This window comes from Enoplosus armatus, chromosome 8 (genome assembly GCF_043641665.1).
Source record: "Enoplosus armatus isolate fEnoArm2 chromosome 8, fEnoArm2.hap1, whole genome shotgun sequence".
Classification (NCBI taxonomy): domain Eukaryota; kingdom Metazoa; phylum Chordata; class Actinopteri; order Centrarchiformes; family Enoplosidae; genus Enoplosus; species Enoplosus armatus.
In genome coordinates this window covers 15,706,357-15,730,610 of record NC_092187.1, presented here as the reverse complement: position 1 = coordinate 15,730,610, position 24,254 = coordinate 15,706,357, and the positions used below count along the sequence as shown (strand labels likewise).

General features: G+C 42.7%; 1 protein-coding gene across 1 annotated transcript; it reads left to right on the top strand.

The window, feature by feature from the left end:
• The first annotated feature begins 952 nt into the window (after positions 1 to 952).
• emilin3b (elastin microfibril interfacer 3b) lies at positions 953 to 14,807 on the top strand. Its single transcript, XM_070911113.1, has 6 exons — positions 953 to 1,137; positions 10,524 to 10,646; positions 11,579 to 11,901; positions 12,108 to 12,454; positions 12,585 to 12,935; positions 13,662 to 14,807. The coding sequence occupies exons 1-6, from the start codon at positions 953 to 955 to the stop codon at positions 14,805 to 14,807; spliced, it is 2,475 nt and encodes an 824-aa protein (XP_070767214.1).
• Positions 14,808 to 24,254: the final 9,447 nt, after the last annotated feature.

The window sequence follows — 24,254 nt, the reverse complement described above, 5'->3', positions numbered from 1 at the left end:
AGCCGCAGCCACGCACATGGCACAGCACACTGGGGCTGCGCTTTGATGTACAGCTGCTCCCAGTGCAGATGGAGAAAGAAAAAGAGAGGGTAGAGGAATAAAATTGTTAAGGGATTAAAGAGACAAAAACTTAGATTGTATGAGATTGGAGAGAAAGGGGGCAGACCAGGAGAGGGGACAACAAATAGAATGAAAGCAGAATCAAGTAACAGAGCTTTTTTTGCCCTTTAAATCTAATTTGAAGCTGCGTGTTTATATGTGTGTTTGTGTTCATGTGTGTGTGACAAAGAGGGAAAGAGTTACCAAATCATATTAGCAGTCAGTCCCACCCTTGTGCAGAGCAGCCAGGCTGGAGTTGGGGTGGGATATGCAAATACAGGCTGTCTGTCTGCCTGCCCCTTCAGAGGCAGCAGAGCAGCACGCTGCTTCTTGCACACACACCCTCACTCATGCAGAGTGCAGAGGACTTGGAGGGTCGAGCCTAGTCAGCAGGTCTCACACACGCTTGCATGTCTGTGTGTGCGTGTATGGAGCTGAAACTTTCCTAGAGACACACTCACACACTCCTTCTTTCCTCTGTCCTGCTCTCCTCTTTCTCCTTTCCCCTCCTCCAGCACACCTTTGTGTTGTTTTCCTTGCCCCTCTTCCTCTCCCCTCCCTCTTCAGCCTCACTAGTTTTCCCTCTGCTCTGTCCTATGTGCTCAGACTGTGGTTAGTGTGCGAACTGAAGGCGTACAGGGCGAGATGCTGCTGATGCTACAGCTGTTTGGGCTCCATGTCTCCTTCAGGGCCCTCTGAAGAAGACAAGACTGAACGTGAGCCGGGGAACTTCAACACAGTGCGCTGAGAAACCTGCAACTATCACTTTTTACCCCGTTTTCCTCATCAGCCAGGTGCATTTGCAGGACTCTGGAATTAATTGAGCTTTTAAAGACTCAGACCAAAAAGAACAATGAGGACCAAGTTGTGTCAACTGGTTGCGCAGTTCTTTCTCTTTGGAGTGTTGCTATCTGTGGTGGACAGTAAAGGGACTTTCTATGGAGGCCATGTCAACCCTTTCTATGGAAACAGATACAACCTGTACAAGGCTGGACTCAACCCTCACCATTCACCAAACAAGCCCATGACCCGTCACAAGTAAGTGCTCCAGGTTTTGGACATGTCACAGGCGCTAATGCACGTTTTATTTCCCTTCCCACGCTGCAGGGTATTGAATTCAAAAAGCATTCCAAGTAGCTAGAGTGCTCGCAAGCAGGACCCACCTCATACTGTATTTCCCCTGAGAAACACATGTCACCGGCGAGTTGCAGAAATATGGTTTTAGTTAGGGCATCGGCTTGGTAACGGATCCCTGAATTGACTCTCTGTTTCTCTCTTTCTCACCATCAGCCCTTCTCTGTGGTTCACACCTAAAACCATCTGTGGCTGGGGATAAACATTATAGAGCAACAATGGCATACTGCGTTATGAAAACAAAGCCGTCATTATGGTCTTTATGGTGCAACAAGGGGGGGGGGGGGGGGGTGCTGAGTTGATGACAAGAGTATTGATCCCTCACAGCCGCTGTGTTTGTGTGGTGGGAAGGGGGGGGGGCAAGACTTACAGTACAGCTGGGCACCCGCTGCCAGAAGGGAGTGGTACAAGTAATCTCCAATCAATATTAAAGCAATAACACAGTGGTCTCAACTGAGTTTTCATTGAGATTGCTGTTGAAAGCTGGGTTTTTTTCCCTAGCTAACTCTTCCAGTATCAACAAAAAGTGGTGAAGGATCTTCGTGTTTTTAATCATTGATGTGTGATGCATGTAAATACACTGGACTGATACTGTCAGGACAGTCAAACCACATGAGAGGAATAACAATCCCAGGCTACGCATGCTATTTGAAAGCCATGAAGCTGTGAGATGAAACAGAGCCCTGTGGATATATTTTGCCTGGAGAGAGATGGCTGATGTTTGGCCTGCAGCGCTCTTTCGGTTTTTCCTCCCTTTCCCCGTCTCTTTTGCTTGGCTTCCCATGAGAGCTGTTATGTCTTTGGACAGCTCCCCAGCTACCTGCTGCTTCACTCAAACTGCCACAGAGCACTGCTGATCGCCCAGCCCTGCTTAGTCTGCCATGTACCCTCACCTCCAGGGAACAGGCTCTTCAGCATCCTTCACGCTGAATGCAACACCCGCATTCGGTCTCCACCGTAACAATGTAAGCTTCACCCATTCATTTCCAATCAGCATGTCAACATGTGTTTAATCTCACAGCACTTCTTCAAAGCCAAAATCACCACTTGTCACACACATGTCTCACGTAAAGCCCTTTGTTTTACCTTGTTGTTTAAAGATGCTAAACAAATAAACTTCCCCTGCATCTTATTTTTCCTCATATCTGATACTTTAAACTTTGCTGTTCATGTCTACTGCATGCTGGTTGCACATGACAGTGGCATCTATTTACTTTTTGACAGTGGTGCCAAACTGGTGTATTTATATTCACCCATGCCACTTTATCCCAGCTACAGTTCCAAGCCTGAAACTGATAGATTAACCAGACTTTATAGATTGTTCTATTCAAAACTAACTGATCAGTAACTACAGATGGTCAGTAATTGCTTGTTGCTGGTAGCCAGTAATATTCCCCCACATATGTCAGTGTCCAACTATAGTGTTTATACAAGAGCTGCTGACCCACCTTGGACACACAGTGGGCCCCGGGGGACGTTTCAGTGTCAGACCACCACCACAGATATATGAGCTCAGTTGTTGTCAGCCTGACTGGTCAGTGGAAATAGAGACTTAAAAATAACACACGTGCTATGACGTGTCTGAGTGTGTGCATATATGTATGCGTGTATGTTTGTTTATGTGTATTTGTGTGAAGGATTTCATTCACATTCTTTTACAGCTTGTAAACACGAACTCTTGTCTCTTACTGACTGCACAGTCACGTGGACAAGAAGCGCGCCTGTTTTTTAGGGAGACATTTAAAAATTCTCAGCTGTTGGTGCAACACAGACTTTTTTTTTCTTCAAGTTGAATTATTGTCTGTGTTTTGGCAGCAAAGCGAGTGATTTGATTTCACAGTCATTCCTTTCCTTGCTGCAGTTAGAAAATATATAGCCCTCTAGTCACTGACTGTGACATCTTAGACAGTTACAATACTGTACCTGTCACAGCTTTATTGTATAGAGGGTTACATTGGGCCATGGCTAAGACTGTGCATGAGTGGCTAAGCTCACATTTTCTGCAGTGTGCTTTAGTCCAAGGCTTTGGCAAAGTGGTGAATATTGATTAAAAGATATTATGTTTTAACATTTCATAATGTTGATGTTTTTGACATTAAATCTCTTTATTTCTGAGGGCAAATTATAAAAAAGTAGAGAGACTGTGTTGTGATGTAGTGTACATAGGAACATAGGTCTCTCTAATGTATTCTGTGTGACACATTCTTAAGATGATTGTATAAATCACAAAGGAAAAGAGCGAACATACAAATGCACAACAACAGGTGAAACATAATCCAAGAGCCATACACCCATCACTGGGAAATGGGTGTTGTTTAAATCAATTAGGATCCCAGTAGATGCCACATGTCTTCTCTGACCAGATTAGAGGCATATCCGAGGGCCTTTCGATGATCTATTGGACAGAGATCAAGGGGGAAAGGTCAGTGAGTTGGTAGGGGTTAGAGGTTATGAGTTGCTGTTGTAAGTTTGTGTTGAGTGTCCAGTGGAGGACAAGAACGGAGCCAGTCTCCTGCTAAGGGTCAGTGAGGCTGGGCAGTAAATTCCCAAGCTCCTTGACAACACATATTTATCGAACTTACTCCTTTTGCTGACCTTTCTGCTAAAATGTTTGGATTTCTACATAAACACACATTAAACGTGGATTTTTAACATTTAGTAGGCTAATGCGCTATACGTTGTTATTGATGCACCAAATTCTGCTGTCCAAATTCATAATGCCAAGGAAATTGTTGTTGAAAACTGTCAAAATAAGACTTTTGAGAAATTCGATCGTTACAGCTTCCATTACAATTTTCAAATGTGGCAGCCTAAACCATAGCCATTACTTGAGTCATCATAACTTGGTTTCGTCCATATCCATAAAATTCATAAATTTCTCTTCTAAGGTAATTTTTACAATTGTAATTTCTGTAATATGTCTAAAAAACATTACATTATTCTGTCCTCTCTGTTCTGCTGTTCTTACAGACATGTCTGAGCCCTCGACTCGACCGCGGACTCGCCTCTTTTGTCAAGCCGTGACATTTAAACCCTCAACGGGACTGTGGGAAATAATATTTGTTAAAGGGAGCTAAAAAAAAATCATAAATAAAATAACACACACAAAAAATGGATAAACAACAATATTTGATACGTTTTTCAAAAAATGATCGTCCGTATCTAAACATACGGAGTGAGTCACACTACATACTGAGAAAGGCTCTGTTCCAAGCCGGAATGTTTAGTTATTAGCAATATCGCAAATGTCAATGGGATTTTAAATGAGGTTTTCTTACTTCTGGAACAGAACCCGGAAGTTCTGGTTTCACTTCTGCTCTCTATAAACATTATATAAGGCCTATCGTTATCAGAAAATATTTTTATTGGCCGGTCCTAGATTCAAGCTACTTATCGTTTTCTTATCAGCACCCTGGTACATATTGTGTCATGTTGCTCTGGTTTGTTCAGTGTCCACCTTCTGTACAGCACATTACTATTGATTTAATTCCCAAGAGTATACAGTAATCTAACAATTCCGTTTGAATACCCTTTTATTTTAAAAACACAGAGAGCTATTCTTACTCAAAGAAGATTATGTGCTTTGGGAAATGCCTGAGGATAAGTTATTGGTGTGTTTTTTCATTAGGTGTTTGAGCCTCTTACTAGACTACAAAACAACATAAAGTATATATGACAGTCCAATAAGGCAACATATGTGGTTGTCAAAATTCAACAACTAAAAATGATCTATAATGAAGAGGAACTAACAACGAGAAATTCCATAGAAGAGAACCTACATGGTTTTACTGCTGTAGTGAGGATTAGAGGCGGATAGCCAAAATGTAAGCACATGTAAAAGCAATGGTCTGCCTTTAAGCTATAATAACCAGAGCTGGCAGTGAATGAGTGAATGTGATCCCCCTTGTTCCTCGAGCTTGGAGTATCACGTCTTTCCTTTAACCCTAATCAGTAGCCACAAGAGCAATGTCAATCAACCCTGCACCATGGGGCCTTCAAGACCTGCCAGTTGGCTAGAAATAGGTTTCATTAAGAGCATATATGGAAAGAGATGGGCCCTGGAGGAGAGTTGTTAGCCCAAAGACACGGTTGTTAAAGGTCCTATTAAAGGTTGCATGGTTTTCTATCTGGCCCGCTCCGGTCATAAATCTGTCAGAGGCAACAGCAGTGGCTTGGGTTCAAACAGTCAGGAACCCTGCAGGTGAGAGAGTGGTTAGTAATGAGGAAGGTGAGCCCTTAATGCCACAGCGTCAAAACAACAGAGGCAATGGAGGGAAAAGCGGCAGGTTAGAGGGCTGGAGACGTCAGGGTCATGATGAGGCAACACAGAGGGGCTTCATGAAAAATCCAAAGAGGAAAAAAAAAACACAATATTAGAAACAGAGGCAAGAGCAGGACTGGTATGCTGCAGATTACCTGCAGTTTTGGAGATTTTGCGGAGAAAAGGAAAGGAAGCTTATGAGAAAATGGGGGATTGAAAGGTGAGTTGTTTTGGGCCCAGCAGAGGGTGGAGGTCCAGCAGCAATAATATTTGCCGAAAAACGCTCCACATGAGAATCTGAGATGGGAATTCTGCTTTCCCCCTGGGAGGCTGTGAAGCGATTTAAGAACTGTAATGTTATACTGGAAATATTTACAGTGGGACCAGACTAGCAGTCAAAAAAATGACACGCTCCAATGACAGAAAAAAGACAATATTTTGGCGTTAAAAGGGGGAGAGAGAGGAAAGTGAGGTAAAGAAAAGAAGTTAGTGTGGCTTTCCTGTCGTGGTGAAAGGAGCGTTTTGATATTGATTGGGGAGGACGAGAGTGAGAGGTGAGGGAGGGAGGTGCACAAGAGAGTTTAATCCACTGATGAATTTGAATCAGCGTTAAGTCAGATTGGGTTGGGTGGTTCAGTGAGGGTGGGGATCAACTGGAGACATCTCTTTTATATATATTTTTTTGATTGTTTTAGTGGGATTCAACTTGTAAGTTGAATGTTTTTCTACATGAATAAAGGAGGGAGAAATATGTGAAACATCATCAGAAATATCTAAAATACAATTTAGAGCAACTGTAGAGTAATATGCAGGAAGCCAATTTTTTCGTTTGGCTCAAAAAAAAATCCCTTTTTTTGGATCTGTACTGCAAAAGAGTCAAACAGGCAATGAGTAACATTTGACTCAGACCTGGGTCAATTAGTAGGGGCATTCTTCAAGGCCTAATTTTGTTTTTTAGTGAAATGTCTCAGCAACTAATGGGTGAATTGCCATGAAAATTGGTTGACACATTCATGTCCCCCACAGGGTGAATTGCAATCATTTTGGTGACCCCCTGACTTTTCATCTAGCGCCATTATCAGGTCAAAGTTTCATTTGTCCAATACCTGCAAAACGAATGACATTCCCATCAGCCTCAGCTGTACTTTGTGTTCAGTGCTAATTAGCAAATGTTAGCATGCTAACACGCTAAGATGGTGAGCATGATAAAGATTATACCTGCTAAATATCTGCATTTTAACAATGTCATTGAGAGCATGTTAGCACGTGGACATTAGCATTTAGCTCAAAGGCACAGCTGTGCCTAAGTACCGCCTCACAGAGCCACTAGCATGGCTGTGCACGTATGCTGGCAACTTCCTATTCGCCTCACCTTCTTCGTTTTTCTTTTTCTAGGTCAGTCAGGTCTTCTGACCAGATGCTTTTGCGTGTCCCAGGGGCAAAGTTAAAATGAAAAGCTCATCATGCTTTTGCTGTTGCTGCCTCAAAGCTAAGGACACTTGCTCTCATTTGACACCTTTAAATCTTGTTTGAATACCACTCAAGTCAGATCAAGCTCTACATCATCATGATGCATATTTAAAAAAATGCAGATGTCTGTTATGTTTACTGTGACTGTTAATTGTAATTGTGTGGTATGTTGCCCAATGCTAGTTGTTTTTAAATGAGTGAGTCATAAATATAGTTGACTTGACCTAAGTGGTTTTTACTGTCTGGCACTTACTGGGTTATCCTGGGTGGCCCATCTGTCACCAGAGAGTGCTAAAACAAACATCAGAATGTATTTATACTTTTTAAAACCAGTCTCCTTGTGCCACATTGGTTGAGGGATGAGGTGTGAAAATAGCTGAGAGAAGGCCAGCACTCCCCTCTCTCTCTCTCTGTCTCTCCTTCCTCTCCGTAGCCCTCTGACCTCAGATCAGTACCCTGCAGCGGCTGGACGTGGCTGAGACATTTACAAACACTAAAGACGGCACTTTTCTTCTCACACATGACCACTTACACATATTTGGTTTGTATTTCTGGCAATAAAGCTCGTATAATCTTCATCCTGCAGAGCTGTGTCGTCTCTGTGGATGTGAGATAAAAGAAGCTAAGAGCTTCATTGTGTGTGTGTGTATAATACGTGCATGTGTGTGTGCAGCTCACACACACTATCACTATCTCTCAAGTTGAAACTCAACATTCGTCCTATAAAGATCTGTTTTTACACAGCAGAGGAGGTGACCTGTGGTTGCCCTGACCGACACTGCGGCGCAGAGGGACAGGATTTATCTCAGCGCTCAACTTTGATTCTCACAAAGCCAGAACCCCTCTGTCTGTAAGACACTGAGGATAAAATATCACTCACAGACCCAAATGACATTGACAGATCTGTGAAAACAGGCAAAGAGCGGACTGGGGAGAGAGCGGCAGAAACAGAGACCAAGAGAGAAAGGTTTTTTTTTTTTTTTTCAACCCATGTACATCTGGATTCCTGCACTTTTCAGGCATTGTGTGTGAGTCTGAAGGTCATTGGCTCCCCCCAGATGTGCACCTGACAAACAAATCGGGGAACATGGTCACTTTTCACTCCGCTGATTAGCTCTGCGTGTAATGTGTGAAGGGTCACACACTTACTGTACTATATACACAGACATACTCATGCACTGAGTCTGCTCTACATCAGCTGTCCAAACTCCTTGAATGCCTATTGAAGCTTTTCCTCACATACACAAAAAACAAAGCCATAAAGCTCCTTGTTGCAGTCGATAATGTCATTTATTGGGAGGAAACCATACCCATTAAACATTGTTGAACATAATATATATATATATGAACATAACATTCACTATAGTGCTGACGTTCTCTGGATGACAGTATCGTCAGTTTTTCTTAACTCCAACAATTTTTATTACCATCACCATGTGAATGTGATCTCGTACAAATATATTTGTGCCAGACTTCTCACATGTTAAAAAGTGAAGATTTATTTGGCGCCAAGGGCTCTGTGTATTCTGTTAGCAGCAGATGAGAGCAGAGGGAGTGACCAGTGTTAACCACGCTCAGGGATCATAAAGAAAAGAGCCTGCAGGTGGGGTGGTAGTGAAAAAAACAAAAAGCATGAAAGCAAATCATTAGCAGCATTGTAACAGTGGCGTCAGCAGGGAAACAGTACAAGGGTTTTTTCGCTAGTTTTCATGAGAGGGAAAATGTTCTAGAAATTATGACGCATCACCACTTGTGTTGTCAGATTAAGTTTACAGTCTTGATTTCATAAACTGAAGCAAAAAAAAAAAGTGATACAAAAACAATGTTTCTAGCCAGATTTCCTGTTTTTTTTATGCTAGAAAAATCATCTGCAGCAACCAGTAAATTGCCCAGTTTAAAGTGCTTTAAGAACTCCCATCATACCACATCAGTTCTGCACATAACCGCCACTTCCTTAACGACGCATGACCTGGCAGCAGGTTGTCAGGCTGGTATGAAAGGAGCTCTGTCATTCTGACTCCTGCCCTTTTCCTTCCACCACTATTAACATACGTCAACACAGGGAGAGTGGTGACACACACACAGACACGCACACACAAAAACGCTGTCAACACAGTCCGCGATTTGTAGAAAGCGGCAGCAGTGCAGCGGTTTCTCACAGATTCTGACAGGCTGTCTTGCCTGTTAGCCCTCTGAACCTGTTAACTTGGCATGTAGACCCTCCTCGGCCCCTGTGTCCCTCGCTGCTCCTCCAAACACTTCTATTTGTCCTGAAACAGCTGTGGCGCAACGTTAAGTACTGCATGTGTTGCTAAATGCTCCCCTCTGAATGTAAGAAATGCTTCACATGTGAGCATAAAGAGAGCGCAGATCATCGTTTCCTGTGTTGCACGGGGGCCAGGGTAACATTTAGCAGTTGCTGTAGCTGCACTGGCAGTGAAGCGAGAGAAAGAGGGAGAAGGTCCAGCTCCAGCATGATGCAACAACTGTTCAAAGTAGTTATAGTGAAGTTTATGTGTTGGATTCTGGACATATCTGAGCACGTCCAGGATTGAAAACAGTCTCTGTGATAGTTCTTGTTTCTTGTCTTCATAAATAACTTCAGCTCAGTGTTGATAATTATAAATCAATCAACATGTCAATAAGAAATGTGTTTTGAGTTGGTAGGGAAGTTGCTGAATTACCATTTGGAACTAGAAGGAAACAAAAGACAATCCATCCTGACAAAACTCATCCTCTGCCATCATTCTGCCAGACGTATCCATAAGATTAAACAGGGAAACATAATTCAATATATATACTGTAAATATATATATATATATATATATAAATATATATATATATATATATATATATATATATATCATCCATGTAATATAAAACCCTTCAAAGCTTGTAAGATCTGGTTATAGGTTGCAAACCATTAATTTGAAATGAATAAATCTTATCTGAGGCATCTATTATCGTGAACAGCCGTCTTATTAAGAAGAAGGTTATACACAAAAAAGTTGTGTTTATTCAACATTTTATAAAACTGGTGTTATAAAACAAATAACAGAATAGAGGACAGATAGAATAATCAAACAAGTAAACAGTACAGTAAAGCTTTCACACAGACTAAACTCAAGGGAGGCGTCATATTTGAATGACTTATTTGTGAGGAAGAAATAATCTCATCACCCAGCTGGAGGAGGAGTAGCAGTAGAGCTTTAAAGGGCACTGAATGTGATTAAGTGTTTCAGCAACTATTTGTTTGTTTAAAGTGAAACTATGTCATTTTTGAGAGAAGAAATAACACATTCTTCCTTTTACAATTAAAAAGGACCCCACCTGAATTTCATACACTTTGGGATTTGGTGATACAACCTTACATGGTCGGGTATGGCCAGTGGCTTATGGTGGCTAATGTTATTGTTGTGTGACATGACAGTTTAGCATTTACCTACAGGCACAGAGCAAAACAAGGGCTGTTGTCATCTTTAATGAGATCGAGATTACAGTTTCGATATATCAGTGCTGTAACTTGTTTGACTCTGATGCCACTCTACTGTCTCCACAGAAACCACTGTGCCTACGTGGTCCAGAAGAACATCACATGCACCTTGCAGGATGGAGTGGCTACCTACGTGAAGGCTGAGTACACCACCAAGTGCATCTGGGGTCAGAAGTGTCCTGTTGTCATGTAAGTTTTTCAAACAACAAAGCAACAAAAAGCAATAAAAGTCCTATGGAGTTTGGCTGTGAATTTTAAAATGTGTAATTATTACTTCACATTCAGTAAACTGCAGCATGGGGAACCATGTAGAATATACTCTATACCAATGTTGCCCTCTAGTGTTCACATGATGTGCTGTCCATATAAGGATGTAGGTCCTCAGCTGCATGCACAACTGTGTTTATAGTTAGAGTTCCTCTGCAGAGAGACACCACTGGGGGGAAATGGTGTTAATTCAATTATTATTCTTATATTAGATTGTTTCTTCAACTGAATAATGTTAGTTCAAAGGACACTGACTGCTGAGAGCATTTTTTCCTCTACACATTAGAAATGCTGAAGACCTCCTCCTCCTTTATTCATTCACTCACTCATTTATTATTCTGGGCTGGATGTGGTGTTGCTTCATACATCTATCACCTACCTTTATGAAATGATGAAGAATGAGAATAGTATCATTTATCTATTGTGATACAAACTGAGGTCTGAAGTAAAGTATTACTGTGTGTGTGTGTGTGTGTGTGTGTGTGTGTGTGTGTGTGTAAGAGAGAGAGAAGAGAGAGAGAGTTTGATTCACAGGCAAAAGGAAATTCAGCTTAAACAAGATAACACTGAAGTTGGGTGCTGACCCTGGTTCAATCCCCTGATGCCACATCATTTACATTACACTTTATCTTAATCTCCTAATCTCCCTCTAATCCATGTTTAATCCCATAGAGAACAACTTCATCCCTTTATCTCCGCTCTGCACCTCCCATCCTCTCATACTCTGGCCTGGCTCTGTGCTCTTAATTACTGAAAAACAAATAACAGCACTTCTGATAGAACTTTTGATACGACAATTGTAACATATTCTTTATCTCTGATAGTAAATGTGTTTTCTGTCATGCGTCCTTCAGGTACAGGACATTCTACAAGCCAAAGTACAAGGTGGGTTATAAGACAGTGACTGAGCTGGAGTGGAGATGTTGTCCCGGTTACTCTGGAGAAAACTGCCATGATGGACCCACGTCGCTGCCTGACGTCATGATGCCACCTTTCAAGGGTGCAGGTGTGCCCCATCGTCCAGGGATGAAGGGCTTCCCCCATGGCCCTAGACCCCCTGTGGACCAGAGACCTGGAGGAGGCCAACTGGAACCTGGCAAACCCTACCCCAGCGTGCCTGACCACAGACCAATACCCACAGGACAGCTGCCAGCTGGCAATGGAAAACCAAATTACGGTGAGCAAACACCAACCAATTTATTGTAAAGCCCTGAGGTTTAAACCAACTGCTGTTTGTACTGCTGCATGTGTGTGTGCATCTGAGCAAGCACCTATTTTCTCTTTTTCCCTTTTAAATGCTGCATCATTCCTTCTCAGGTGCTGGCAGACTTTCTCAAAATTAAGTCCTCCTTTCTCCTTTTTGTTTGATCCCTGGAAATGCAGGAAACAAATTTGGGATTTCAGGAGTGACTGGTGAACGTTTGGACCGCATGGAGGAGGACCTGCGTCGCCTCACCCAGGGTCTAGACACTCTCAATGGAGTGGTGGCTGGCCTCGAGGAGCGACTGCGCACATCCCTCCGGGAGGATACCAACAAAATCCTGGTGTCCCTGCTACCCAACGCTCCCCGTGTGCCCGACTCTACAGTGGGATTCGGGGTGATCCCAGATGGGACTCCTGATGGACTTGAAGGAGGAGAAAGCTTCACTGGTTTTGGAGACTTAGCAGGGAGGGTGACAGAAGTGAGGGATGACCTCCGAGCCAAAACTCATATCTTAGAGGAGATTCAGGTACTGTACCACTAAGCTTGCACAAAGATTAGTTGATACAGTATCTGTACAGATTGATCAGGCCTCGGCTCTCCTTCTCCTTCCTTTATTAAATGCTACCTTTTTCTCCTTCTCACCTGTATATCCTTAGGGGATGGTCCTGGGTCATGATGGCCAGCTGAAGAAGCTGTTGGAAGGAGCTAGAGGCAGGCCCATCCCTGGCCCCAGCTCAACTATTCATATGGACGAGATCATGGATGCCAAGCTGGCTGACATGCGGGCTGAAATCCTGGATGGCTTTGAGCGACGTCTGACCGGTCTGGAGAGCCAATGTGACACAAAGATTGGGGAGGTGCAGAGGAAGTGCCATAGGGATCACATGGACGGCCAAGAGCAGATGCAGCAGTCTCTGGATGGAAGAGAGACTGGGCTCCGGGAGGAGTTGGGCTCTTTGCAGGCCCAGATCCAGGGTCTAACTCTCACTGAGAGCTGCTGCGGACAGGTATGACATGGATGTGATTGTAATATGATCATCGTGCAGTGAACACATCCAATTTGTCAAGTGAACAGTCCTTGAATAAATAAATAAATAAATTCACCATGTTTTGACGTGATGTGACACTACCAAAATTTAGACAGACGATTTAAAAGAATATAGTTTGTCATGTTGGGCAGTATGCACATTTGCTTTCTTGACGAGAGTTAGATGAGAAGATTGGTACCACTCTCCAATGCCTGTACCATAAATATGAAGCTCCAGCCTGGAGACCTTTTTCTTAGCTTAGCATAAAGACTGGAAGAAGCAGGAAACAGCCAGCGTGGCTCTGTCCAAAGGCTTCTTTGTGACAGTTTGTGGTTTTACAGGTGGTTATATTGGGAGCAGTGACTACATGGAGTCTTGACATAATAAGTTGCTAGACAACCAGCAGAGACTCAAGGAAGTCATTGTACTCGGCTTAGAAGTAGTCCCGCTTTTACACTTTGATATTTGGAAGGTTTAAACAAATGAGATTTAATGTTGTTAAATTAGTATTAATTAGCCAGCTTTAGAGGTGCTAGTAGGCTGATTTATTTACCTTTGGACAGGCCAGACTAGCTGTTTCTCCCAGTCTTTAAGTTAAGCCAAGCTAACCAGTCTCCTGTCTGTAGCTTCATATATATTGTAATGTAATCATGTATGATTGGACATTTTATCACTAATGAACTAATAAGTTATTGATTATTGCAGGTGAACAGTCTGTCCCAGCGTGTGCTGCTGCTGGAGGAGTCAGTCAAAGGTTTGACAGAATCTCAGAGACAGCTCCAGGCTGCCCTCACTGACCAAAGCATACATGTGGAGACACTGATCGAGACCCGCCTGGTGGACATAGAGGGCCGCCTCAATGCCACAGAGGTTGGACCTGATGGGGAAGCAGGGCTCCCTGGTGGTCTGGATGGCTTCAAGACCATGCTGGAGGACAAGCTGAAGACCCTGGAGGAGAGAGTGTTTGTGGCCGTTGCGGAGCTGAGTAATGCCACTGCTCCAGCACTCCTGGAGGGTCAGGTAGTGCCAGCACTGGAGACAGAGATCGAGTCTGTGAGGAGGAGAGTGGAGGGAGACCTGGATGGCATTCAGAAACAGTTAATAGATCTGGAGCTCCTCTGCACCTCTTCCTGCTCACCCTCCACTCCGCCAGCAGGGGGTGTCAGTATCACTGAAGTAGAGGAGGAGTGTCAGGGTATGGAGAAGAAGATGACTGACCGCCTGAACACCCATTCGAACCAGCTGGACCGCCTAAACAACACCCTGCAGAACCTGCTCTTCCGTGTCGCCCAAGAAGACACAGAGGGCTTAGTCCAGGGAGAGATAACCCTGCTGAAGGTCAACATCAACTCTGTGAACCGCACACTAAAAGGCCTAAAGGACTCTATTAGCTTCATAGCCAGTGAGGTGGGCCACGCTAACTCCAGCTGGGAGCAGAGAGAGCACCAGCTAGTCAACCAGGTGCAAGGAATCACCAAACTAGTGGGCCACCAAGCCTCCCTCCTGGGGGCCGGGGAGAGGCGACTGGCCACGCTAAAGGGAGAGTTACTGGCCTTAAAGAGACAGCTGTCTGGGGGGTTGCAGGGCTGCCGGAGCACAGCGATAGAAGTACAGAAGGAGGTGAAGGATGTTGATAGCAGGGTGAGCCAGGTAGAGGGTCAATGCAGCAGCCTGGGGGAGCTAGCAGAGCACCTGGAGAGGATCAGGGCAGAGCTTGAGAGACACTCAGACTCCTACCTGGCCCAGGTGAATGGCACCCTTGCCGTCCATTCAGAACAGCTAGCTGAGCTGAAAGGGGAGGTCAAAGACTGCGTTTCCAAGGAAGCAGCCAGCCAAAAAGGAGACCAGTAGCATCTGAGCTACAGAATTTTTTAAAAAGAGACTTATGTGTGCTTCTCATTAGGCTCAAGTGACTTCCTCTGCTTCTCTCTTTCAAATCCCATCTGCACAGATGCAAATTAACTGAACCGGTGAAAGTAATTTCCCATAAGCTGCCCAACCCAGTGCCTCCAGATGTCCTGGGTGTTTAGTTTAGTGAAGTGAGGAGAGGAAGACACAGAATACTAAGACACACCTATGGTTGTATAGCTGGGCAATATTTTCCCTTGAGATTTTATTCTATAGGGCTTTTTTTTTTCTCTGATCATGATTTCTTTGTTTCACATTTTACTTTTTTTTAACTTATATGAAGTGACTGCATTGTTATGGTGTTAAACTGTTTGTATTAGAGAAATGATAACAAAACAAAGTGGATGATATGGGACTAATACGCTGCTACGGGTTTCTACTGACAAGCACAGTTGACATCCTCTGTGTGGACACTTGTCTGGTCTTTTTGAAGAAAATACTGTATGTCATCTTGGTGCTATTTACATTTTTGTAAACTTGTTTAAAAATGATATGTATTTCTGCTTTGACAGTTGTGTTTGTTTCCTACTGCAGAGAAGTTGCAAAAGTCACCATTGGGGGACAGTGACAACACATTACATGGCATGGTAGATGGAACGAAATAAAATCTAAAACACAGTGGCAGTGTTTTTGAGACGCGATGTTGGCAATTTTTCAAAATTCACGTGGGTAATTATATTCTCAAAAAATGACAATTCATTCAATTCAATTCAATACAACTTTATTTATCAGTGTAATGGGACTTTTTTACACCAGCTCGCCCATGAAGTTAATATGAGGTTTATTATGGAGTTTAATGGACAATATTAACTCTGCTCCCACCCATTTATTGTGTGGTGTCAACAAATACACACAATAAATATGAGGAAAACGGAAAAAACACTCTTAATTACGAGGCTAAAACAATCAAATGCTATGAGCTTAAAAACAACGTGGAAATGGCAAATAAATACATAATAACAAATATACATATCAAAACATATCTCAAAATACAAAAATTGAGAAGGGATACCGGTGTTACATCAAATTCAGTGACCCATCAGATCCTCTGACCCAAGTTTGACCGTAGATTGCCACCGCAAACGTTTGTATCATACTTCATATTTATGGGAGATGGTGCCTTCATTGTATTTAGATAGAAAGAAGAAAAAACATATTGCAGGAAAGAAACAAATTTGACCCCACAGATACAGAGAGAGTCAGAAATTACAGCTGTGATACCAGAAACAGTGGTGTCTAGGTCTGTTGAGCACTAACACCTACCCTTTGACCTTTTTCATGTAGTTTTTCGTAACAGATAATAAAAGAAGTATGTGATTAAGAAAGATAAAAACGTCTGCAGTGGCAAACTGAAATTCCTAAAAAAGATTTTTTTAAGATTTAAGTGCAATGCCAGAATAAATATTATTTTCTAGGCAGATCGCATATCAACTTCCTGTAGGTTGCTGCCTACAAAATCACTTCAGGTTGAATATGCTCCTCGATTTCCTCATGAGTTGTTGATCACAAAAAGAACTTGTTTCACTGCAATAAGCTTTGAGCAGATCTTGAAATTTGAATTTGAATGAATAGGCAAATAAAATAGAAGGTCAAATAATCAGTTGTTGAAATGACTAAGACCACACCTACTAAAGCTCCCATGTTTGTCATGTCCACATGACAAATGAGTCACAGTGTTAATCTGAAAATAATGAACTTCTGTCTAAAGAGTTTTTAGAAAGCTGCATCGCATGTATTTCTCTCAATATCTGCTATCACAGATTTAGGACAGAAAACAGATTTTGAATTATGACTAAGCCTGTAGTCAGGTTGCACTGTCTGCAGGTTTCACAGAAAACCAGCGCATAGTTTAAGACAGCAACATCTCTCACTGATTAACTGGCTGTCAGCGTGTAATGGGGACCAGAAATGTATCATTAATATATGCTGCGCAGCATATAGGCTGGAGGAATCTGAGGCATGACTGCACAGAGTCCGCAGAAGTTTTGTTCGAGAAAAAACCCTGACTTTACCAAATTGATACATAAAGGAAACTGTGCTCATTTGATAGAAATGTGATTGGAACAGCATGAGTACATCTTAGTGAAGTTGCAAACCACACCAGCTCACAAGACTGTGGTCACATGAAGTGGTCAGATGATAAGGTGAGGTCATTAGGTGAAAGCGCAGAGGGTATTACGGCGTTTACAGAGTCAGAGGTTAGTTGAGACTCAACGATAATGAATGAAGCTGAGTGAAATGAGCTGTAAAAATGAGTTGACCTTGCACCACTGAAGCGTTGTCAGCAGGTCTTCGGTACAGCATCAGCACATAGTTCTAAAGACAACATCTCTTAGTAACCAGAACAGGAAGAAGCAATCACAGCATAATGAAAACCAGAGGCTAGACATAAAAACAAAAATGCTGGAGGGGCAATACAGAGCGGATGGAGAGGGTGGAAGCCACAGACAAAGGAAAATATGGATATGATTGGCTTGGAAACAGAACTGGCTGAGGGATGATAGTGAGATGATCATGAGCAGGAGACGGGCGGAATAAACTAAAGTGAATGTAATGAGAAATTTAAAAAATAGTACAGTGAGATGGCGTCAGAGAGGAAAAATGAGCAGAGACAATGGATGAGCATGGCTGTGACAGTCAGTGTAGGGAGGAGGCGAGCCGAGAGGACGGGCCCAGCTCGCTGAAGAGGAATACTCAAGCTGATAGACAGGGATGTGACAAGGGCAGGGCAGGCAGGAGAGCAAAGGATGGACATTGAGACAAGAGAGCGCAGCAGTGTCAAGGAGGATGAGGAATGTGAGAATCGGAAGCAGACGTGTTTACAACCTCCTCCGTCCCTCGGCTCCATCCCTTGAGTCCTGACAGGAAAGCAGACAGGAGTCACAACAGGAGCTGGGGAAGATACGTGCCTGCTCAGATACACATCCGCAAGCGAAAACACAACAGTGAAACAGCAGCCGTGCTAGTTTAAACCCGAGGGCCCGACAGCAGCTGGATGCTCTCTCGTCCCTTGGGAAGCAGCACTACACAAAGGACTGTCCTGTTGGTGACCTGGAGAAGACGCAGCAGGGGAAGGGGGGGGGGCATGACGAGAGAAAATAGAATCAAAGAGGAGGGGGAGCATGCTGCTGTAATGCTGGGTAATGCTCATACCTTGACAAACAGTTATGTAATACCAAGCGATGTTACAAATTCATGTGACATCCACACATGAGCACAGTGGCTCCTCTCTTCCCCCTGCTTCTTGTTGTTGCACACGCATGAGACAGCACATGTGCACACACACACACGCAGAATCCCATAAGGCACTGTTGTTCTCTATTACTCAAACGCCTGATTTAACCAGATATGAGAGCATGGGCCCTTTAATGCATGATGTCAGCACATATATCATATAGAACGTACACACAAAGCTAAAAATTGTGGAAAGCTAAAGGGCATGTCTCTCTGGTTGTTTCTCAGAGCCTGTGTGTACAGGAGGCACGCACACACACACACACACACACACAAAGACAGTGGCACAGAGGAAGTGTGGATGAAGAGTGTGACACGGTTCTGCACCACTGAAAGCCACAAATCTAGTTATTCTGCTATTTCCTGATGCAGATTCCAGTTTAAGACACTCTGTAGGGAGAAGTGCATTGAAACAGACACACAAGCAGCATACAAAGGCAAAGGCGCCACAAATGGCATCAAAGCCTTTGAGTGGCACAACACTCAAGGGGGTTCGTGTGGATGAATTAACAACGGATGTGTATGTGTGTGCCGGCGTGTGTTGTATACACATGCCAGGGCGACTCTTGAGATCTTGAGAGCTGCCCTGTGTGTGTGTCTGACAGCTAAGTGACGCTGGTGTTAGCATACCAAAGCCTTGTGTTTCCCAGACTCCATTAAGATGTGGCTACTCCAGCGGGGCTCTGTGCCTCTGCCAAGCCTCTCACACACACTACAACTACTGTTGCACAGCAGGAGAGAAGCAGGGGCATTTTCAGTGCGGATAAATGGGGGTGTTTTTGCACATTTTTCAAATGCAGTACATCATATGAATTACTAGCCATCTTTTTCCTTACGTTTTGCTGGAGGAATACAGTGTGGGAGGTGGTGCTCAAATTCTGTGGAATACATTTAAACTCCCATGTAGATTTCCCATCCCTGCCACTTAGCATTTCCTTTTCCGAGAGTATAATTAAATTATCAGCTGTCACTTCTGTTAACTAGGGGAGATGCGCAGTTAATGTGCTAAATGCCACAGGGCTGGAGCTGCTCCGATTCAATGAATCTTAAGTGACCTCATGTCAAAGCATCTCATTCGGCTCTCTGTTTTTCTTCTATGGATGGCAGGCTGGACAATCGCAACAAGCACCATCTTTGTCTCAGGTTCCGGATGTGTACAGCACATACACACACACACACACACACACACACACACACACAAACTGTCAGCAGAGTGACAAGAGTGGAAAGTGGGGCTATTAAAAGTGTACCAAAACAGAGGAATCTGGTCCCAAGATGCCAGTAACTGTGGATCACAAGACAATAATCCACTGTTTGGGCAAGAGGGTTTAAGAGGGGACGTGATGCTGTTTATGTTCCTGCTTACAGTGTAGAACCCCTTGGTGCTCATGTGGTCTTCAAACTACAAGGACACTTAGTTAAGGATGCTCACATTGACATTTCTGTCATTATATTAAGTTAATGACAGAAATATCTTTAATTAGAATAGCAGAATATCCTCTTGGACACAATGAACACAATGTCTCTCCCAGTGTTACCTACTATCATAACCTCTTATAGGCCATGCAGGCTACAGAAAGTGACAGCAGTCGTTTGAAAATAGAGTAAAAAGCTCCTAGTAGAGCCCTGTCATTGGCAGCTCGTGCTCTAACTGCGGCCAGTTGGTGCTGTGCATTTTTTGTATGAGTAATGAAGTGTGAAGTGAATGCCTCTTTACAGGAAGCATGCCTGTGTGTGCATGTTTACACTCTGTGCAGCAGTGGTAGCATGCAGCATGAAGCACGTTATTATTCAGAACACTTAAAATAGAGCCACTGACCACAGTGTGAGGAAATGCTCGCACGCGGAACAAATACCCAGGCAGAGACGGGATACTTTATCTTTACAAGTTTCATTTTATTGGTGTACTTTGACAATAACAATGATGGTATAAAAGAAAATCTCCATCATACAAATTTCAATAATCAAAAGATAATATGCCGATACACAAACAGATCCACATAAGGCTGACATCAAGTTTTGACAAGTGGCTTCGAATGGCTTCAATTCAAGGAGAATTTCTCTCCTTACAATCAGAGAAGATATAATTTAAATTTAGCAATCTGTATCCTTTTTCTTTTCTTTTTTTTTAATAGTTCGCTTTCATACAAAAAAAAAAAATTAAACTGTGTAGATTTCAGAGTGGATTGTGTCGCTGGTTTGGGTGCTCTTGTTTCATTGCATTGTAAGCATATGGTGTTTTTGGCTGACACATCGCTATCCTGCAGTGCTTTCCTCGGACCTACACCTTACCCCAACTGCCGTCACTATCAAAGAGACGTCACGTGCGGAAACAAGGACACCGAACTTCATCTGAAGATTGATGCCTACGTCTGCTAAGATGCGTCTCTTCAGCTGCTACAGCATATTAAGTGTAGGGAGGCCTCTGGAAGGCAGAACACCTCAGAGATTGTGAGAGGAATGTAAAATTCATGGGATAAGGATATTTTTAATTTTCTTCAAAAAAAAAAAAAAAAAAGGCTGTGCTGGGAAGCAGTGATGTAAAAACATTGATGTCGCTGTGTAAGCTTCACTAGCACTTAGAGTAAATGGCACCAGATAAACCCCCAGCCAAATACCTCCAAAGCCTTGTTCTTTATGCTAGCATCTGTAGTGATTTAAGACCTTATAGAATTTCTAAAACACTACACACAACAATATTTACAATGATAACGTTCTTGATATGCACTTTTTTTCAATTTAAATATTTTTGCTTATAAAAAAAAATAAAAACTCGAGTGAAAAAAAACAAAACACTGCAATAAATTAAGAAGCTTTAAGGCTGCCAGTCTTGTCAGATGCCAAACGAATGGCCCCTTCATTTAAACTGGCACAGAATGGATCAGAGCAGGTGAGATTATGGTACGATGAAGCCTCTTGAGTGAGCAGCAGGCTTGGTCTTGGTCCGGATTGAGACCATGTACAGTATATAATCACAGGAACAAGACTAGCCAACATGCTCTTATCGCCAACTAAAACGATCAATTTCCTGTTTTAAATAAAAAGAGCGCTGACTGATTTGCCCCCGTTACTTAGTCATCTAGTCAATCTAGTCATGGACTACTATGACTAGATTACTTGGTCATCTAGTCATAGTAGTCACAGAAAGCCCATCTTGTTGATTATGGTGATGGCTGAGGAAGCCGCTCCTTCTACATTATGGAGTATAGAGTCTAATACTGACTCTAAGAATATCTACGTCACCCAGAGGGCCTCTTTATACTGAGAGGGTCTGAAACTTCACCTTAACACTCAAACTAAAAACCATTTGGCTTTTGCTATATGTCCATCTAGCTTTTAATTCAAAGCAATAAAATAAAATAAAATATACAATGTATCACGTAAGTGTCAAGAACTAGAAAAGAACCTGTGACCTGTGAGTTGTTCACGGCCAGGTCACCATAAATCATTTTCTTATCAGTGCTAGAAAACCAAAAGGAAAAACAAAAACTTCAAAATCTAAATGGAGGACAGTTAGACCTCTGAAAGGTTTAGCCATTTCACTCAAACACACGTGGAAAAGAAAAACTTAACACAAATACTGCTACTGTCCATGACTTCCACTGGGCACCTCCTGGGTGAGTGGCTGGGAGGTAAACACGTGCTGAACAATGAACAAATGAACCAGAACAACAAATACACAAATTAGCTTCACCTGGCAGGATGGAAAGGCAACAGGTGTACAAATGTATGGATGTAAAAACGCAGAATATCTACACCACTCACATGCAGGTTGGAATTAAATGAAAGAGCCATAAATGTTAGAGGGATGTTTTGCCTTTTGATGCTAGCCTTTATGATGTTAGGAGTGGTACCAGTGAGCATGTTGAGAGAGACTCTGGAAGGTCAGCACCATTGATTATCAATTAGTATAAAGGAGATGCTCAGTGAAAGACAGTGACCACTAGCATTTTCTGATTAGGTGTCTTGCTCTTCCTGTGGTTGTCACAACAAAATGGCCTCCTCCAACGTATCTGTTTAGCAGATTAATACACACCAGGCTACGGGTCCCGTTCCATTTCATCAAGGCCAGCCATTCATGTCATTTCTGAAGAGGGAATCTGCATCTAAATGAAATGGAACAGCCCCCCGTTTACACAGACCTGTACCTCACATCCCACACAAATACACATAACTACAAGTTTCAGTGCATCTAACACAGTCTGTCATGTCACCTACTAAATCATCACATCAACTGCAAGAAAAATAAAAACAATTACAGAGAATAATCCATAAAAGATCAAATAAATAAAATGAGGTCCAGCCTCTTTAACTTCTTATTTCATTGTGGGAACACACACAACGTTTGTCAACCATCCACATTTTCCTCAAAAGATACATCTTAAGAAATGCATACAAGGCGATTTGTGTGAAATGAAGTAGCTGCAAGACTAGAGGACAGACAGTGAGGAGAAAGTGTCTGAATGTTTTTGTTTTTAAAAAAAAAGAAAAAAAAGAAACTACGTTTACAGTATTGGGATATCTTACTCAAAATCAACACTGTCAAACACACAAATCAGAGCAGGGAAATTTTAGCAACTACTGTGTACTGCCAGGGTGCTGTCAGTCTGTGTCAATGCACAGTGTTAAGCTGCATGCCACCGAACAAAAGCTCTACTCAGACCAATACCCCGAAGTTTGATTTACCCCAAGAAACTCACTGGCCAAGGCCTGGCCACAAGCTAACAACGCTAATCAATTGTCTTAGATGAGCATTCAAATCTGCTTCTCCCTATCTACATCTAGGTAAAGAAGTGTCAGTTAAAAAAATAAAGGCAGCCATAGATTGGTTGTTGTAGAGATACAGTTTTCACAGCACCCACAGTGGAGGAGGGCTGGCTAACAGTATTACAAACACTAGACAATCTGAAAAATAACAAAGCAAAAGCTTCTGTAAACACCAGTGACAGTGACAGCAATCAAGTATTCTCTACCTCCAATTATCTCCTGTAAAAAAAAAAATGAAGGTGAGTAAACATTAAGGATGTGGGAATCTGAAATATGAGACGGCAACTGTTCATCTCTCCCTGGCCTGGACGTACACACCGCACAGAAAGTGAGGTCTAAAGGCTGTCTGTCACAGCTTCAGGGGTGAAGTCTCCTGGAGGTCACCCTGAAGACCTCGCACTGACAACAGGATACATACAGGCCATTTGCATAGCTCTCCCTCACTTATACACACACAGACACGCACACAGACACACACGGGTTCTGCAAAGGGCGGCATGTTTGCTTAGGCAAAGGTGTGTTGAATGTGAAGTTTGCATACGCAGTCACTCCTTCTCTGTAGTCCAAACAGGGTATGCTAGCACCTGCGCTATTGCATCTGTATAGTGAGGAAGTCAGGTCTAAGTTCTGCTGTCTGATATTACAGCTTATTGCTAACAGGATGAGCATTGCTCTCCAACATACAGCCACTTGCCGGCAGCCAGAACATCCAATGCAACTATGCAAACACAAACATCACAGTCTTTAAATGGTAAATGTTCATAGGACAAAATATAGTTGGTAAGCGATGATTAAGGTATTAATATTCTCTAAACTTCACATACAGTATACTTGACTGAAAACACTCTTTATATTATTTTTCTCTGGCTGTCTTCACTTGTAGATTTGGCATACCTTCTGCAGAACCAGCTGCAAGAGTCCACGCGGTTATAGTTTGCTGTGTGGTCGTGTGTGCATGCAAATGTTTTCACAGGTTTACTGCATATGTTGAAATAAGAAGTGCAAGAGCAAAGCAAAATTCGAAGCCTCGGGAACCATGTCAGCACATGTGAGTCAAACGGCTGTGCGCATGCGTGTGTGGCGCGTGCGTGCACTTGAATGTGCGTGTGTATCATGGCCTATTTTATTAAACAAGCACAATAGCGTAGGGCTGAGCTAATCATTGACTGAATAAAAACATGAATGAATGAATGGATGCTGAAGGCCAAAATGGTGCAAAAGGCATGTGGAGACTGAAGACTAGATAAGCCCAGATGAAAGGAGTGATAGACTGTGGCACAAGCAAGTGCAGCATCATTTATCCTTAATTTCTTATATGATTTATCCAACATACTTATTTGAGTCTCCTTTTTTTTTTGCATACAAACAAAAGAAAAAAAAGCAAAGAAT